Source organism: Aspergillus heteromorphus (assembly GCF_003184545.1).
Source record: "Aspergillus heteromorphus CBS 117.55 chromosome Unknown BO70scaffold_1, whole genome shotgun sequence".
NCBI lineage: Eukaryota > Fungi > Ascomycota > Eurotiomycetes > Eurotiales > Aspergillaceae > Aspergillus > Aspergillus heteromorphus.
Window position 1 is genome coordinate 1581034 of NW_020290406.1, and position 17012 is coordinate 1598045.

The 17012-nt window shown below is 56.4% G+C and overlaps 6 protein-coding genes across 6 annotated transcripts; 1 reads left to right on the forward strand and 5 right to left on the reverse strand.

Annotated features, from left to right (window-relative positions):
* Positions 1-37: 37 nt before the first annotated feature.
* On the forward strand, positions 38-1304 carry BO70DRAFT_327670 (uncharacterized protein; the record flags this gene model as incomplete). The annotated part of the gene is made up of 2 exons (XM_025540710.1): positions 38-356; positions 465-1304. The coding sequence occupies exons 1-2, from the start codon at positions 99-101 to the stop codon at positions 1302-1304; spliced, it is 1098 nt and encodes a 365-aa protein (XP_025404218.1). The 5' UTR covers positions 38-98.
* Positions 1305-1338: 34 nt separating this feature from the next.
* BO70DRAFT_425172 (actin-related protein 2/3 complex subunit 5 family protein) lies at positions 1339-2470 on the reverse strand. The gene is made up of 2 exons (XM_025547658.1): positions 1793-2470; positions 1339-1687 (listed from the first exon to the last, which is right to left on the reverse strand). The coding sequence occupies exons 1-2, from the start codon at positions 2149-2151 to the stop codon at positions 1474-1476; spliced, it is 573 nt and encodes a 190-aa protein (XP_025404219.1). The 5' UTR covers positions 2152-2470; the 3' UTR covers positions 1339-1473.
* Positions 2471-2905: 435 nt separating this feature from the next.
* Positions 2906-6591, reverse strand: pmcB (putative calcium-translocating P-type ATPase(PMCA-type); the record flags this gene model as incomplete). The annotated part of the gene is made up of 4 exons (XM_025539064.1): positions 2906-5091; positions 5146-5288; positions 5335-5765; positions 5815-6591. The coding sequence occupies 4 exons, from the start codon at positions 6589-6591 to the stop codon at positions 2906-2908; spliced, it is 3537 nt and encodes a 1178-aa protein (XP_025404220.1).
* Positions 6592-8876: 2285 nt separating this feature from the next.
* Positions 8877-11030, reverse strand: BO70DRAFT_384017 (FAD binding domain protein). Its single transcript, XM_025545624.1, has 4 exons — positions 10294-11030; positions 9763-10153; positions 9664-9730; positions 8877-9578 (listed from the first exon to the last, which is right to left on the reverse strand). Exons 1-4 carry the CDS (start codon positions 10977-10979, stop codon positions 8917-8919), a joined length of 1806 nt encoding a protein of 601 aa, XP_025404221.1. The 5' UTR covers positions 10980-11030; the 3' UTR covers positions 8877-8916.
* A 551-nt stretch (positions 11031-11581) lies between these two features.
* BO70DRAFT_11723 (uncharacterized protein) lies at positions 11582-13713 on the reverse strand. Its single transcript, XM_025537923.1, has one exon. It carries the CDS (start codon positions 13525-13527, stop codon positions 11590-11592), a length of 1938 nt encoding a protein of 645 aa, XP_025404222.1. The 5' UTR covers positions 13528-13713; the 3' UTR covers positions 11582-11589.
* A 1231-nt stretch (positions 13714-14944) lies between these two features.
* Positions 14945-17012, reverse strand: erg13 (hydroxymethylglutaryl-CoA synthase). The gene is made up of 4 exons (XM_025542077.1): positions 16814-17012; positions 16627-16729; positions 15476-16557; positions 14945-15417 (listed from the first exon to the last, which is right to left on the reverse strand). The coding sequence occupies exons 1-4, from the start codon at positions 16871-16873 to the stop codon at positions 15280-15282; spliced, it is 1383 nt and encodes a 460-aa protein (XP_025404223.1). The 5' UTR covers positions 16874-17012; the 3' UTR covers positions 14945-15279.

Sequence of the window (17012 nt, forward strand, 5' to 3'; positions counted from 1 at the left end):
CCACTTTTTCTCCTCCTCCTCCTCCTCCTCCTCACTTCAACACTCCCATCACACCCATACCACCCCAATCCTAATCCCCAGAGAACACCCCCCCCACAATGTCTCTGGCCCATCTCCTCCGTCCCGCGCTGCGTTCCCCGCGCTTCCACACCCCCCGCGCACTCCCCTCCACCACCTACACATGCCAATCGCGACGGACCTACGCGCTACAAACGCCGGGCAGCCCGGTGATGGAGATCTTCAACCGCCGCACAAAGCACCTGCAGAAGGACCGCGCGGCGCAGAACGTCGAGGAGAGCCGGAAGACAGACTACATCAAAGACGAGGTTGCCACGCGGCTATGTGAGCGATTGCTGGTCCGTCTCCCCCAGCACCAACCCCCCCCAAATCCATCCAGCCAGACCCATCCAATCCAATCCATCCACCCACACCCATCCAAACCTAACCACTGCAAAACCAAACAGGACATCAAACGCGACTTCCCCAACGTCCTCGACCTAGGCGCCAACAGCTGCAACATCGCGCGGGCCCTAACGCAACCAGACCCGGACCCCGACTCCCCAACGGGGAGCTCACCACCTCTCTCTCGACGAATCTCGCACCTAACATGCGTCGACACCTCCCCGGCGCTCCTGCACCGAGACGCGTCCCTCCCCTTCAACAGCGAAATGAACCTGACGCGCGAGATCATCCCGGACCTCGAAACGCTCCCGTACGCGGAGAACAGCTTCGACGCGGTGCTCTCGTCGCTCTCGATCCACTGGATCAACGACCTCCCGTCGCTGCTGGCGCAAGTCAACAAGATCCTGAAACCGGATTGTCCGTTCATCGCGGCCATGTTTGGCGGGGACACGCTGTTCGAGCTGCGCACGTCGCTGCAGCTGGCGGATCTGGAGCGGCGAGGGGGTGTCAGTCCGCATGTGTCGCCCTTGGCGGATGTCAGGGACGTGGGCGGACTGTTGAATAAGGCCGGGTTTAAGATGTTGACGGTCGATGTGGAGGATATTAGGGTGGAGTATCCGGATTCGTTTGCCTTGATGCGGGATTTGCAGGCCATGGGGGAGAGTAATGCGATTTTGCATAGGGAGCTGGGGCCCATCTCCAGGGATGTGTTGTTGGCGAATGAGGCTATTTATAGACAGTTGCATATGGAGGAGGGGGATAGGGGGTTGCCTGCGACGTTTCGGTTGATTTATATGATTGGGTGGAAGGAGGGGTTGGGGCAGAGTGAGCCGTTGCAGAGGGGCAGTGGGCAGTTGAATCTGAAGGATGTTTTGGGGGGTGGTGACTTTGAGGGGAGATGATGGTTGTCTTAAGTATACGGGGTAGGTAGGGTATACATGGATAGATATATGTATGATAGGGTCGTATAATATGGACGGAATAGAACAACACAAACAACAACAAGATACAAAGCATCACGACTAGGTACCACATCCCCTAATCGCCTTTCCTAATCTCCCACCAGACAAACTAAACCGTCCTCCGATCCGTCATCACCCGCACGATCGACCCCGTCCCCGTCACCTCCACCAGCTTCTCATGCCAGTTCAACAGCACACTCATCTGCTGACCACCGCCACCCTCACCCAGATTGCGGCCCTGAATCTGCGAGAACCCCCCGGTACTCTGCGGGGAGACGGACTTGGACCCGCTGGACGGAGCCGGCGACGCCATACCCTTGTACCTAGAACAGCCATCACAGTCAGCTTATCCCTACCCTATCTCCCCCCCCCCAAAAACCAGAAAAAGAAGGCTGTAAAAAGAGAAGGAGAAAGAAAGAAAAACATACAAATACTTCATCAAACAATCCGCCCTCTCCGACCCACCCTCACCCGCACAAACCCCCTCAAGCACCCGACTCATCTCCCCCTGCCGAATACCCTGAAGAACCTCAATGACGGTGGCCAGATGGACCTCCTTGGCGCGGTCGTCGCCGCCCAGCGGCGCCGAGTCCAGCACCGCCCGCAGCGCGCCCTCGGGGTCGCCGCCGCGCAGCAGCTGGCGGATCTGCGTGGCCGCGGAGGCCGCTTCGCTGGCGTTTGTGGCGGAGGGCAGCGTCGACGGCAGGAGGGAGTCCAGGGGGAAGTTTATGGAGGAGTCTGGGTCGAGCACGTCGATGTTTATGGTGCGGTAGTTGAGTTGGGACATTTTTGGTTTTGATTGTCGGGTTGGGTTGGTGGGTTGGTTGGTGGTGGTAGGTGTGGTGGTTAAGCTGGAGGGTTGGTTGGTTAGATAAATTAGTTACTTAGATGATTGTTGTTGGTTTGCTAGGTGTTGTTTTTTGGTGGTGGTGAGGGTGGTGAGGGTGAGGGTGAGAGTGAGGGTGGCAGGCAGCGTCATTACCTACCTGTCTGTCTGTCTGTCTGGCTTCCGCGGGGAAAGGAGATGACGGAGTGGACACCACGAGCTGGGCGTGCGGTGCGGTGCGGTGCGGTGCGGTTGCGTCCCAGAAGGAGGGATGAATTGCGGAAGTGAAAGGAACTTATCGTCGGAGACGAATTGAGGGAGCAATGGGGCCGATAGATATGAACAAGCAACAAGGAGGGGAGTGTTGACGAGGGGAGGAGCAGAAGTGGCGGGCGGAACAGGAGAGCAACAGTGGAGTACGGAGTACCTCAGTCACCAAGGCACAACTGCGGAGAGGCTGTCGGTGCCTGAGGCAGCCAAATCGCGAAGAAGTATACAGACAGATCCACAACTCATAGGCAATAGACACGGAAGACATTCATCACTCAATGATGATTATGATTATTAGGAACAGGGTATTATTCGTATCTCTTTTTTCGCGAACATATAATCTATAATACAATATCGTATCTTTAGTGCCAATCGCACCACCCACCGCATCGCTATGCAGAATACAATCAAATCAATCACATCAATCACATCGATCTATCAATCATCAAGATGTCGTAATAGTAATCGGAGGCACCGGAATCGAGACGGTCGGTTCCTCTGGTGTCTCTTCGCGCTTTATCTGGGGCAAATCATGCATATCGTGCGACGCCGCGGCGGCTTCCTCGTCCGGCAAGGCGGCAGCAACAGCAGCAGCAGGGACGTCGTTGTTTTCCCTCGCGCCGCGCTTCGTGGCGCGCTGGACAGTCCGCTTCACAGAGCGACACGCCCTGCTCATGGGGTCGAAGACGAGGTTCATGCCCCGGACGACAAACCCCAGAGCAGTCTCGCAGGGCCCGTCGGGGATCATACGCAAGACCACAGCCCAGGGAAGACAGCCGATGGCGCAGATGATGCAGATGGCCCATTGCAGGCCGTCGAGGCGGGTGACGCTGAAGGCGTCGCCGCCGACGAAGACGATCATGATCTGGCCGGCGACCATGATGCAGGTGATGCCCAGGAACCAGTAGTTGCGGAACATGCCCTCGAAGATGTTGAGGTGGTTGTCGAGGCGGCGGTTGTTGAACTCGTTGAAGATCTGCATCCACACGAACGTGTTGAAGACGATCGTGTCCAGCACTGTCTGCGGGTCCGTCATGCCCAGGGCCGATCCGATGATGCGGTGGCCGCCGAAGTAGAGCATGAATGTGATGGCGAGCTGGTACAGGGCCTGGCCGAGGATCATCTTCCACATGATCACGGTGAAGAGAGATGCGCTCTTGGGAACGGGCTTGCGCTGCAGGATCTTCTCCGTCGGCGCGTCGGTTGCGAGTGCGAGAGCAGCGAACGTGTCCATGATCAGGTTGACCCAGAGCAGCTGCACCGCGGAGAGTACACTCTGGTTCTTGCTGCTGTACAGGGACGAGACGAAGGTCAGGATCACCGCGGTGATGTTCACGGTGATTTGGAACTGTAGGAACTTGGCTACGGCGTCGTTGACGGCCCGGCCCCAGGCGATGGCCGTGACGATCGACTTGAAGTTGTCGTCGAGGAGGATGATCGAGCTGGCTTCTTTGGCCACCTCGGTGCCGGCGATTCCCATGGAGAAACCGACATCTGCAGTCCTCAGGGCCGGTCCGTCGTTGGTGCCGTCGCCGGTAACAGCCACGGTTTCGCCCAGCTTCTTGAGTCGCGCCACCAGGATCCGCTTGTCTTCTGGGGATGAACGCGCCAGCACCTGAAGACGAGGAATGACTCGGTCCATTTCCTCGTCCGAAAGCTGGCGAAACTTGGGGCCTTCCATGACGACGCCATCCTCGGTCTTGATCCCGCACGAGGAGGCTATGGCGCTGGCAGTGACGAGATTGTCACCGGTGACCATCTTCACCTGGACGCCGGCAGCATGGCACTTTTGAATAGCGGCGGGGACTTCAGGTCGAAGGGGGTCCTGGATACCCATCACCCCGATCCACGTCATGTCGTGGAAGAGATCGTCGAATCTGACTGCATCGGGGTCATCCTTCATGCGCCGAGCATCCAGTGGAGGCCAGCTTGGGAAGTCGCGGTACACCAGCCCAATCGTCCGCAGGGATTGACTCGCGTACGACTCGATTGTACCCAGCATCTTCTGCTTGTCCTCTTCGAGTAACAGATCCGCGACGAGGCTATCGTGAGAAGTGCCCGTCGCCAGCTTGCTCGTGCAAGCGCCAGCCATGATCTCGGCAGCTCCCTTGACAAGAAGGCGATACCCCGTTTTGGGCTCGTGGTAGACCACCCCCATGCACTTACGCGCGGAGTCAAAGGGGATCAGTTGGACGATGTCCGCGGAGGCCCGTTCGGTAGCGACGTCCATCCCGAGGTAGTCTTTGGCCAGCTGCAGCAACGCCACCTCTGTCTTACTACCAATAAACTCTCTGGATCCATCTTTCTCCTCCTCGAACGCGGTAGAGTTCAACGCAACGCTCTTGACAAGGAGGTCTCGCGTCTTGTCCGAGCATTGCTTGAACAGCTCCGCGGCGGTCGACACATCATAGGAGCGCTCCTCTCCCGGGCTTTGTCTGAAGCTGTTGGAGCCCAGAGTTCCAGCAACAACAGTCATCTTGTTTTGTGTCAGGGTGCCGGTCTTGTCGGAGCAGATGACCGTTGCGTTGCCCATGGTCTCACAAGCACGGAGGACACGAACGAGATTGTTCTCTTTGACCATGCGTGTCGTGGCAAACGCAAGGGCGAGGGTTACAGCGAGAGGCAGGCCCTCTGAGATACCAATCAGTAAGAATTATCAGGACAAAGTGGCCAGTGACCACTTACCAGGGATCGCAACAACAATGACCGTCACAGCAACAATAAGAATATCGACAAACTCCTTGCCCTTGACAGCAGGCGAGCCTGGGTTATGAGACAGGTCCGCAGCAAACCTAAACAGCAGGGCGAGGAACAAGATGATCGCAGCGCTATGAAACTGTTAGCAAGATCAAGGCTTGGGTGGAGTCTTCTTACCCTGAGCCCAGCCAGCCGATCCAATCGGCAAGTCGAGCCAACTTGACCTGGAGAGGAGTCGGATCGTTGGACTCCTGCAACGATAGCAAGATCCGGCCGTAGGTGGAGTACGGCCCGACACTGGTCACCAGATAGGTGCCGACGCCCTCGAGCACCTTACTGCCCGAGATCATGAACGGGTCGAGTTTCCTCGTGGCGATGCCATCCATGATCTGCCGCCCGACTTCGTGGCCATCGGTCTTCTTCATCTGGTCGGACTCTCCTGTAGCGGAGGACTCGTCGCACTTCACTCCGTGGCCCGAGATCAGGATGCCATCGGCGGGAATGGAGTCACCCGGCTCGATATGAAGGACGTCTCCAACCGTGATATCGAATATCGATATCATGGAGACCTTGCCGGAACGGACGGCCTTGACTTCGCGGTCATTGTTCTACATCGGTTAGCAGCCATCCCTTTGATAAAGGATCGCGGACACTTACTCGTTTATTCAGCTTCGCAAACTGCCTCTCCTTCTGCCAGTCATTCAGAGCAGTCACGGTGGTGACAATCAGGATGGCCACACAAATGGCCACCCCCTCGATCCAGTCGACCCCACTCCCTTCGCTGGTCGTCTCATAGATGCCTAGAGACAGCGACACGATGGCAGCTATTGTCAGCAGGATGATGATCTTGTCATTATAGGCAAGCCAGAACAGCTTCAGGAAGCCGGTTGACTTGCGGGCCGGCAGTCTGTTCTGACAGAAGATGCGTACGCGGTCTTCGAACTGTATGTTGCTGTCGGAGGTCGGCGGGCTAGCAGGCTCGACAGGAGCCTCCTTTGGATAGCCAGTCGACGTGGCTTCTGAAAAGCTGATCGATCCCTCCAGCGAGCTCTCATCGACCGATAAGCCGGACGTGAAGTCCGTCCGCAGGCCTCGCTCGAGCCCTCTCATCCCGCCGAGGGCGTGGAACGCAGAAAGAGACTTGGGGTTCTGCATCTTGTTCAGCTGGCCGGGCGAGAAGGCGAACTTGTTGTCGGTCACGATGAAGTCCTGCTCATTGCGAGGGTCGGGGTTCAAGGCATCCGACAAGGGGACATCATCGTATAGCTCCTTGACCGGGGCATTGGTGGCCTCCGAGTTGGCCCTCGACCTGACGGCCGTATATGCACTGGAGACATTCGAGTTGGCGCGCGGGCGTAACGTCTCACCGTCCAGCGAGCGAGACGTCCCGGCGTCACTGTGCACCCTCAGTCTATTGGGGGATAGCGACGACATATCCGACGGGGACGAAGGCCGGAGAACAGACGAATGCTCTGGGCTGGGGGAGAAAGGGCGCTGGAAGAGCGAGTGTGAACATCGAGTGCAAGCGCCATCTGACATGACCTGACATGACATACCTGTCGATCTGAAACCCCAAACGGGTTCAGGAGCTCGGTCTGACGAGGTTCGTCTGGGGTCTGCATTGATGCGACCGAAACAGACACTGATCGGGCGAGGACAAAGACGCGGGCATCCAATCCGGACGAGCAGAGGAACAATAATGTAGACAATAGTATCAAAGTCTCGTCGGATTAACCGCCCTTTGGCTTCCATCCATGCCGAGGGTGCGGGACCCTCTTCGATATTAGTACCAACCGTCGACCCTAAGGAAGGCAGTGCACACGCCAGAGGGGAGCCTAAAGCCAATAGTCTCGCACGATCTCATATCAGTCACCGTCTAAACGCCATCGCATCCTTGGGATCGAAAAATTTTCATTCTTTCATGGCAGCCCACCCTCCCAAGGGAATCGGGTCATGCCAAGGCATTCCGTTTGACCGTTTAGTCTAGTAGTCTAGTCAACGCAAGGCCCGGATGTAGCAGGCTTGCTCGTCTCGTCATGATCCAACGGATGAGGTGCGTGGGTGACCCAGTTAGACGGTTTCTTGGGTAACATGTCACTTTTGGATTTTTTTTTGCACAGCCTCCCTCGGCCGTCCTATCACCTGCGGTGGAGGGCGACAGACCCAGACCCATGCCCGCGACTAAAGGGCGGGGAAGGGCCGCAGTAATGCAGTTCCTATCGGTATCTCGAAGTTAACCCTCGAGCAATGCATGCATGTTAGATTGCGAGGTCTAGGCGCCCGACGGAGCTCCTGTTCATCTTATCTGGCGAGCTTCGCTTGGAAGGACGGACGGTCCGTCACCAGACGGGGAGGGGGTGTAGGTACTAGGTAGACGTGACATGATATGACATGATATGACATGACGCATCATTCTTCTAAAAACGACCTGCCCAACCTCTCGTCGTGCCGTGAATTCCAGGTTCCAGAAAGGAAGAAAGGGAGGAAGGGAGGAGGACTCCTCATGGAAATTGCCGCCGGGTCATCCTCCCTCCCTCCCTCGTCGGCGAATGACTATCGAGAAAGCAGGGGGCGGCTGCGCCTCGTTCGTTTCGGTTCGTTTACACTTCGGACGGGATTATCCATCCATGGCATCATCCACACCCAATGTGGGTGCGTAGAGTAAGAGAGTAGATAGATAACTCAGTGCATACTTTTGCCGCTGCGATTGTTCCAGCTCGACTAGCGCAGATCGGAGATCGGCATTTGATTGGCCGCTTTTTTCCATCCTGATTAATTCCCGAAGAATAACTAATAATGAGAGAATGTAAGTTAGTTAACTACCGACTGCTGACTGCTGGCTGCTGACTGTGTCACAGGTAATGCACGGCCACATTTGCGCCACATCGGTGGGGATGGCACTGTGGCTGAGGAGGCAAAGACGCTTTGGTGGTGCTGGTACGGAGTACTGGTTTCATGAAGATCAGATAACTAACATGCGGCGTAACCTCCCCGACCCCGACCTGACGTGGCTGAGGCGTCGTGGACCCGTGTGAGTATGATTGTCATGGAGGGAGTTGGAGTGCTGTGTACGACGGCGCACTCTTGCTGCGCGCGGATGGATGGATGATGCTGCCCTAACTCGCAACTGGAATTGTAGTTGCAACTGTGGCTGGTGAGTGAGTGAGTGAGTGAGTGGGTAGTAGTAATTAATATCAGGTAGCAGGAATCAGGAATCAGGAATCAGGAGGATGGCGAACTAGCTGGAGCTGGTCGATCGGTCAGTCAGTCAGTCAGCTACTCAGTCAGTCTGGGGGCTGTCTTGGATGTGGATGTGGATGCTGATGAGGCTTAGAAGTCTAATGATGTCTTGGCCCCGAGATGATGATGATACGGTGGAGACGATGGAATTGCCATCGGAGATGAGAAGAGAGGGGATTGTAGGCAGCAGCAGGTATCGAGAAGAGAAGAGAAGAGAAGAAAAGAAAAGAAAAAGAAGTAGAAGTAGGATTCAGCCTCGCCGTGTCCCGGTCGTACTTGCGTATGGGCTGCGTATTACGACTTACCATTCACTCTCACAGTAGGTAGCGCAATAGAGGTATTGTGGGTATGTCACTTACAGTGTAGCGTGATTACTTACGATATCAGCATCAGCCTGCAGCGAGTACATCATTATCACCAAAGCTCTATTCTTCAACACGGGATGACTCTACAGCCCCAAAGGAAAAAAAAGCCCTCGTCGAATCCAGTATCCTCTTCTCTACTCTCCTCTCCTCTCCTTTACTCCTCCCACCCATCTACATCCACATCCACGTCAGCCAGCTCAGCATACCGATTCCCCAAGCCACAGAAACACTCCTTCGAGCGTCCAGACCGCGTAGTATCGCCATCTTCCCGCCGACCCAAGACATCCTCCATGGCCCACGCAACACGCTCCGCACCCAGCCTCGCTCCCTCCAGGTTCGCCGCCCCGGGACCCAGCCTCAGCGACCCCAGCCGGCCCGTCAGGAAGAGAGGCACCCCGGACCGCCACATCAGGTCATCCGTGATGCACGGCAGCCCCTGCTTGGTCTCGATGGGATAGTCGCGGTTCATCTGGCGGAGCAGCGGCAGCTCGTGGACGTCCGCCTGCATGCCCGTCGCAAAGTAGATGTAGTCGATGCGAGGGAGATCCGGAATCGGGGGGTCGGTCGTCAGACGCCATGTGCGCGACGAGGCGCAGTACTTCCGGCCGCTGATGACCGTGCGTGGATGGATGGAGAGTCGGTGGCGCGCGACATGCTGCTTCAGGAGCTTCTGGTACCGGGGTGTGATGCTGCCGCCGTTGCGCGCGGCTTTGATCATCTCGAGGCGTTCCTCGTCCGTGTCCGCGGACCAGAAGGCTGCCTTTTCGAAGTTCTTGAACTTGCCCATCCAGTTTAGGGATAGGTCGAAGTGTTTGACTGCATTGCGTGTCAGTGTGTTGTCATATCGTATCGTATAGCTTCTGACAGTCCAGACCGACTGGTAGGCTGTGCAGCTGCGTACCTTTGAAATCAGACCTCAGGAGAAACCACACGCGCGTGACGCCTTTACGCAGCGCCATATCCACCACCTGAGCCGACGACAAGCCCCCCCAACAACGACCACATTCGTCTCCTGCCGCTGCCTGATCTTTGCCTTCACATTCGGGCTTGGGAACGCGCGAATCTCCGTACTATGACACGCCCCGTTCCTCTCCTCCGCGGTCAGCTGGAATGGGAGGATCTTCGTCCTCCCAGGCCCAATAGCCAACACCACGACCCGACTGTAGAACCGGGTCCCGTCTGCCGCTGTCACCGTGAAGATCTTGTCTGTTGGTGACATCTCCGGGTGGTAGTCGTACTTGATGTCCTCGACCTCGCACTGCCGGATCATGTCGGGCGAGTCAAGCCCATATCGCGATACAATGCTCCCGCAGTAGTCGGCGAATAGGCCCGTGGATGGAGAGAAGTAGTCCTTGCGGTCTCGCTCGTCGATCTCGACTTCTCCTACTGCTCTGTCGAGTTATGACATATCAGCATGCTGTCCAATAGGCACTATCACCCCTCTACCAACCATCTACCACCAACCACCAAACAAACATATCAAAAGCAAATCAAACCAACCCAAACCAGAGAAAAGACAAGAAAAACTCACTGTGCCCTCGACCTCCCCCACATCTTCTTCTTCTTATGTTTACTCAACTCCTTACCTACGCAGCCCGAAATCTCCCAGAGATCGGCCTCTCGGCCTCCCTCCTGCGTATACGCCAACATGCCATCGCGGTCCCGCGGGTCCACATGAAAGAACATCGGACTGCGAAGCTGCTCGATCTCTAGCGTCCGGAACGCCTGGTTCCATTTCTCCATCCAGCGGTTCCCTGAACTATCCAGGACGAGGGTCGAGATGCCGCTCTCTTCTTCTTCTTCTTTTTCTTTCCTGTTGTTGCTGCCATATTCTAGACTTATTTCTGGCGCGGAGGAAACTGATGACGACAAGGATGGCGTTGACGAGGATGTTGATGAGTGACTCCGTTGGCGCCGAGAAGAAGACGACGATGATGAAGAAGAAGAAGAAGGAGATGAAGAATCTCCAAACCCCCACCACTTCTCCGCACTCACGCCATGTAACTTCCCCCGGTGGGCCTGCACGAGCGCCATCCGGCCGCTATGCTTGTTGATCCAGTGGTAGCGCTGGTGCTCGTCGTCGGTGAACATGGCGGAGGGCGTTTCTTCGCGGAGACGGGCGGCGACGGCGAGGCCGCAGGGGCCTGCGCCGACGATGAGGACGTCGAGGAGGTCGGGGAAGGAGGAGGGGGGTGTATGTGCCTTGGTTCTGGACATTGTTGTGGTTTCTGTTGTTTGTGCTTGGTGTGTATGTATGTATGTAGTTCGATTGGGCTGGGTTGGGTTGGGTTGGGTTGGGTTAGGATGAGGTGAGGTGAGTGATCTAGGGGAGAGTAAAAGTAGTTGAGAAATCAGATGCTCTTCAATCGAGGTCTCTGTTCATCTTTGGATCTTGCTGGGTTATTGGGACTGCGACTCACTCCCCGGGTACTTGGATCCCAAGGTCCTTGGGACCGAAACGGGAAGGTCGGGGGACCATCGCGATGGGGTGACATCAGATTGGTATGAGGCTGGGGACCTTGTAGAAGGGATTGATGGGTCTGGCGTTCTGTTGTTTGAAGGCTAGTGAGTCAATTGGAAATATGGGGAGAATGCTGGTTGATGTTGGGTAAGGAAGGTTGTGCTTACCGTCATTAACCACCGCGCTGGCTGGCGAGAGAGACATCACCATCACTACTATGTACTACACATCTTCTCTGTACGATACTTATCTGCACATCCGAAATAAATTACATTAATATATCACAAAGCTATATGACAACCAGAAACAAATCTTCAGCAAAGAGCCTGTCTTTGAGTGCTCTGACTTAGCCTAAGCGAGCCAGCCCTATTTATGCCATTTCTTCGGCCGCGGTTCGAGAGTCATCGCCCGCGAACGCGGCGCTCCTCCCCCCTCCCGGCGATGCCAGGAATCCTGCGGCCAGACCCAGCCTCGCACGCGTTTGGCGTCCCGACGCTCCCCGATCTGCGGCTCGGGGATCCATTTATCTTTCCCCTCCGGTAGGATGCGCTGTCGCGTCAACGCTCCCGGTCCTCCCACGTTGAGGTGCGCAGACGGCTGCGAAGGCAAGGGGACAGACTTGGACAGCATCAGCAGGAAGTACAAAGCCATGCTGGCGGTCATGGGCACGTCTAGTTCATCCGGGCTTGACATGGGAAAGCTGTCCATCACGGGAGATTGGCTTGCCAGGGAGCTGTCGGTGGATGGCGTGGGCGAGTGCCGATAGCCATAGGTCCCTGGATACTGTCCGGGGGCGTTTCCGTGCTGGCCGACGGCGAGCTTGGTTGGGATCGGAGCAGAAAGCTCCAGGAAGCCGAAGTAGGGGACATCGTCGCCTTCGTCGCAGCCGGCCCGCACGCAGACCAGCTCGATTTCTGTGAGGATGAAGCCGTATCGACAGGAGTGCTCGCGCATGCAGCGTTGCAGGTGTGCCAGTCCGTTCAGATACTCCACCCGGTGGTGGGGTGTTTCGTTGCGCATCCCCGTGTTCCAACGGTCAAAGGTCTTGACAATACCCACGACCCGGCCTCGGGGGAGACCGGTACTTGTCCGCTCGGTGTCCGACGCGTAATTGGCAAGGAAATGCGGCCCGCCGTAGTTCTTGTTGGGGGAAGCGCGCGGAATAGGGACGGCGTAAAGGGTCAGATGCTCCGGGCCTTGGGAGACCGCCAGTGCTGCGTTCACCCGAGGTGCGTAGATTTCTCGGATGACACTGACCAGACCAGGCTCGGAGTCCGGGGACAAATAAGCGCTGGGGAGGATATTGAAAGGAGTCAGGTGCGAGGGGATCGCGGTCTTCAAAAGCTTTGGGAGCCCATTGATCGAGTTGAAAGTGGCCAAAGAGAACGAGGTCCAACTGCGCAGGTTTCGCACATCCCACCAAAAGTAGTCGTGCAGTCCCCGCGTGGGGATCACGCTCACATTGCGAACAAGGTTCACGGCTTGCGTCGGAGCGGTCAAATAAGAAAGCAAGGTGGTCGAGTTCGTCGCCTCGGCCGGGTGGACAAGACCGACAGGAGAGCATTGGGCGCTCGAGTGTACATATCCGTAGGGTGATCCAGGGAGCATGAGAGGCACCTGGAGCGGAGGCCACACCCTCGAGTAGGAGGGCTCAACGGGCGACTGTTGCGCGCAAGGCGGATATACTATGATATTTGGCGTGACCGGGGTCGTTGGTGCCGTGGGAGAGCACTGGGGCTGGGAGGCATATCTCAGGGCCTGCCGGTATGCGGGATTACCGCCCCGGCTCGGTCTTGAATTGTCAACCTGGGAGGCAGACACCGATCGAGAATGCCCGCTGGTGGTCTTGCGCTTCTGCGACGGTGTCACACTCACGGGCGAGGACAATGCCGAGCCATGGTGCGTGATATAGGTCGGCGAGGTAGATGCCGGAGACTCCAGGGCAATATACTCCGAGGCCTCATGGCGCTGGCTAGATCTGCGGCTGGAAAGAGGCGGCAGGAAACCTGGGGGGTTTCGAGTATTTGACAGCACTCGCCGTTGACGCTGTGAGCCGCTGGTGGGAGCAGGCTCAATGACAACATCCTGTGGTCTGATCTTTGGGAGCAGAGTAGGCCCATGGTGATGCCGGGGAGGCGAATCGATGATTGGGCTGGTGGCTGAGGTGATGGCCGACCAAGGCGATGAACTGCTGGAGTATGCGGAAGAATCGGAAGTGTTGCGGCTATGGCCCATCCCGATGAACTCTTGGAAGTGCATTGCAGGGGGGGTGGAAGGCCGATAGTAGGAGAATTCTAGGGACATATTGCAGGATCGAGTCACCGTGAAGCGTGAGATGATGAAATGGAATAGAATGATAGGCTTAGAACAAATACTTTTAGGAAGAACCAGCTTCCCACGAGGTGCAGCGGGCAATCTATGCCAATCGTCAAGCTGGAAATCGGATGAAGTAAAGGAAAGAGATGCAAGTGCGTCAAGCTCAGTTCATGGTCGTGGTGAGGATCACACTGAAACTTGCACATTCAGACGGAGAACGGTTGGATATTAAATGCTCATCGATCAGGGCCTACCAGTCCCTGATCCAAAAAAAGATACAGAATAGGACACCATGGCTGCAGGCCACTTGAAACATGGAGCTTGCTCCATGGCGACACATCGCTAGCCATTCTAGGTGTTCATGAGAGACGGTAGGGCAAGCGACGCAGGACGCTGTGCGGAGCAAACGATCCTAGGGCAAGCGACAGTGTTTCATCGGACAGTCGCGCGTCAAAATGTTTCTATATTTTGCATCTTCTGCAGTTCTTCAGATCTGAACCAGGCTGCTGGTAGACTTCGCAGAGTCTGGTTCGTCGAGTCCTGCAGGATATCTATATTCGGCAACACTGGTGTTTCGTCTATTCTAGGGAACTGTAGCTAGATTAATTGTGGTTCACGCAGTAGCAGCAGCGTCACGCCTGGCATATCACAGAGCCGGCGGCAAGTAGATGTTTAAGGATACAAATGAACGGCAACTGACTGGCATGCCTTCACGGCGCGTGCTGGAGGGGGAATCGTTGCAGCGCTAGGCGCCGAGGTCTGATAGAAGGGCCTGGGAGCCGCAGCCATTCCAACGGACATTGGCCGTGAGGGCCGAGGTTCTGGGTCACCATGCAATCAGTGCGATAGTTTCATTGCCAGTGGGAGTCTAAGAATACACCCGTCGGGGGAGGTTGATAAATCAGAGCTCTGGGCTGTCGTCGCAGTACGCGCCGGCCTCGGCCCAGCACGGCGTCAGAGCGCCTCAGTGGTTGTTCCCTGTCGAAAACCTGCAGCAGGTTTGTGTTTCTTGAAACAGACAAATCAGATACACTCTCGACGACGTTGCATGCTGGGCGTGTAATGGGATTGGGCGTCATGGATTAAAGATGGAAAAAGAGAGAAGACAAGCGACGTGAAGGAAGAGCGTCGGCGGGAAGTGAAACAATAACCCCAGGGCCCAGCCGGATTGCCTGCTCGTATTGCTATTCTTGGGCAGTGCTTGCTTGGTCTCGACTTTGTTGAACGACTTGCTTTTTGGGGGAGGGGGGGTGGAACAGCTCTATCTTTGTCTTGTCGTTTGGCGCCCGGAGGGTGCAGAAGTGAAGTTGTAGTCCGGAGGACGAAGCGCACGCGGACCGGGCCTCTTACAAGACTGCAGGCAGGCTACTAGTTACTGCCGGTCACATGACAAAGCACGTACAATCACATCTTCATGTCATATCTTGATTAACTATATTAATATCATTTCCCACGACTCTTGTCCGGGACTATCGGCCACTGCCTTGTATAACTGCGTCCTGCCCTCCCTAGGAGGACCCACGAACACGATATAGAACATTAAAGCACCAAGAAAAGGAGCAAGGAAAAACAGACCCGAAAACTCGGTCAGAGCAACCCGCTGTATCCGAGCTCTATGAAGGTGGAACAACACATTAAATCACACGCATGCTGAAGGGAATCTAGTAAACCGTCTAAAAGAAAATGGTCATGTCCAAAGAAACAGGGTCGAAAGCATGTCCATCATGGGCTCGTCATCATTTATGCCTTGACTTCGTACTTGCGGCGGAACATATCATCCACCTCGGTCAGGTAGTAGGTACCGGGGAAGAGAGTCTCGGTGCTGCCGGAGGGCTTGAAGTTCTTCTTCAGGTGAGCGTGCTTGCGGAGGTCGCACATCTGGAGACATCACGTCAGTAAATTGCGGTGAAGTGGAGAACGGGACGGGGATGCTTACATCAACGTAAGACTGGGGGGGCAGGACGGTTCTGCTGCTGAGGCGGTTCTTGAGGTCAACCTTCTCGACCATGTTGGAGACGTCACCGACGATCTTCACGCTGAGCAGTGAGCTGGCCAGACCACTGCCGTAGGAGAAGAGGCCGATGCGCTTGGGCTGGCTGGGGTCGAAGGTGACGTGGGAGATCAAGCTAGCCAGACCGGCCCAGACAGTGGCAGTGTACATGTTACCGCAGAGGGTGGCAACCTCCAGAGCGGGCTTCACGCGCTCAGCGAAGCGCTTCTTGGTCAGGGCCATGAAGGTCTTTTCGACGTTCTTGTCGGAGAGAGACTTCTCGTAGTCCAGGTCACGAAGCTCCGGGGCGACCTCGGCGAAAGCGGGGTGGGTGGGGCTGGTGAGGTAGTCGTTGTACAGCATACGAGCGTAAGACTTCTGCACCAGCTTGCAGGTGGGGGCGTGGTAGCAGAGGTAGTCGAAGCGGTCCAGAGCAGACTTGGTCTCGTCCTGAGAGACACCGTTGGTGCCGTTCTGGGCCTGCTCCTTCAGGGTCTTCTCGCGAGCGTTGTAGGCCTTGTAGCAGGCATCCACGGCCTCGGTGTAGCATCTGAGGGAGAAGTGGCCGTCGACGACGGGGTACTCGCTGGTCAGGTCGGGCTTGTAGAAGTCGTAGGCGTGGGTGACGTAGGAGGCACGAAGACCGGGCTCGAAGACAATAGGGGCGTCGGGGCCAATCAGCATGGCAACGCAGCCAGCACCACCGGTGGGGCGAGCAGCACCCTCGGCGTACAGAGCAATGTCACCGCAAACCACGACGGCGTCTCTGCCATCCCAGGCGGAGGACTCCAGCCAGTTGATGCTGTTGAAGACGGCGTTGGTACCTCCGTAGCAGGCGTTGACATTGTCGACACCCTCGACGTTGGTGTTTCCGTGGGGAGCCAAGAGCTGCATGAGAACGGACTTGACGGACTTGGACTTATCCAGGAGGGTCTCGGTACCGACCTCTAGGCGGCCAATGGACTTGGGGTCGATGTTGTACTTGCTCAGGAGGGAGGCGAAGGTGGTAAGGGAGATGGAGTAGATGTCTGCCAGCACACCAGAGTCAGCATTGTCCCCGGGTCTCGAGGAAACCGGTCTGCCCGGGGGTTGCATACCTTCACGGTCATCGCAGAAGCTCATCTTGGTCTGACCCAGACCAATTGTGTACTTGCCCTCACCCACGCCATCGAACTTCTCCAGCTCGGCCTGGTCGACGCACTGCAGGAGGTTGTTAGCATGCGACTTTCGCATGGGACGGGACAGAACCCGAGTAAAAGCATCGCGGAGGGGGGTGAGATATACCTGGCGAGGAAAGTAGACCTCAATGGCCTTGATACCGATGTTCTGGGGACGGGCAGCCATAGTGACGGTGTGAAGAGGAGAAGGAGGGGTAAGGATTGTTGATTTGAGGAAAGTGGGACAGAAACGGGAGAGTAGGATCACACGATCAGAAAGAGAGAGGGACAGAGGGAGAGATGGAGAGAGGGTGGTAGAGGGCTGG

Bases quoted from the DNA above. Each gene is read 5' to 3' on its own strand.
- BO70DRAFT_11723 (XM_025537923.1), bottom strand. From the start codon at position 13,527: ATGTCCCTAGAATTCTCCTACTATCGGCCTTCCACCCCCCCTGCAATG.
- BO70DRAFT_425172 (XM_025547658.1), bottom strand. From the start codon at position 2,151: ATGTCCCAACTCAACTACCGCACCATAAACATCGACGTGCTCGACCCA. The intron at 1,688-1,792 runs GTATGTTTTTCT...TGGCTGTTCTAG, and splicing joins GATTGTTTGATGAAGTATTT to GTACAAGGGTATGGCGTCGC.
- erg13 (XM_025542077.1), bottom strand. From the start codon at position 16,873: ATGGCTGCCCGTCCCCAGAACATCGGTATCAAGGCCATTGAGGTCTAC. The intron at 16,730-16,813 runs GTATATCTCACC...AACCTCCTGCAG, and splicing joins AGGTCTACTTTCCTCGCCAG to TGCGTCGACCAGGCCGAGCT. The intron at 16,558-16,626 runs GTATGCAACCCC...GTGTGCTGGCAG, and splicing joins CTTCTGCGATGACCGTGAAG to ACATCTACTCCATCTCCCTT.
- BO70DRAFT_384017 (XM_025545624.1), bottom strand. From the start codon at position 10,979: ATGTCCAGAACCAAGGCACATACACCCCCCTCCTCCTTCCCCGACCTC. The intron at 9,731-9,762 runs GTCGTTGTTGGG...TCGTCGGCTCAG, and splicing joins AGCGGCAGGAGACGAATGTG to GTGGTGGATATGGCGCTGCG. The intron at 9,579-9,663 runs GTACGCAGCTGC...CACGCAATGCAG, and splicing joins CCTGAGGTCTGATTTCAAAG to TCAAACACTTCGACCTATCC.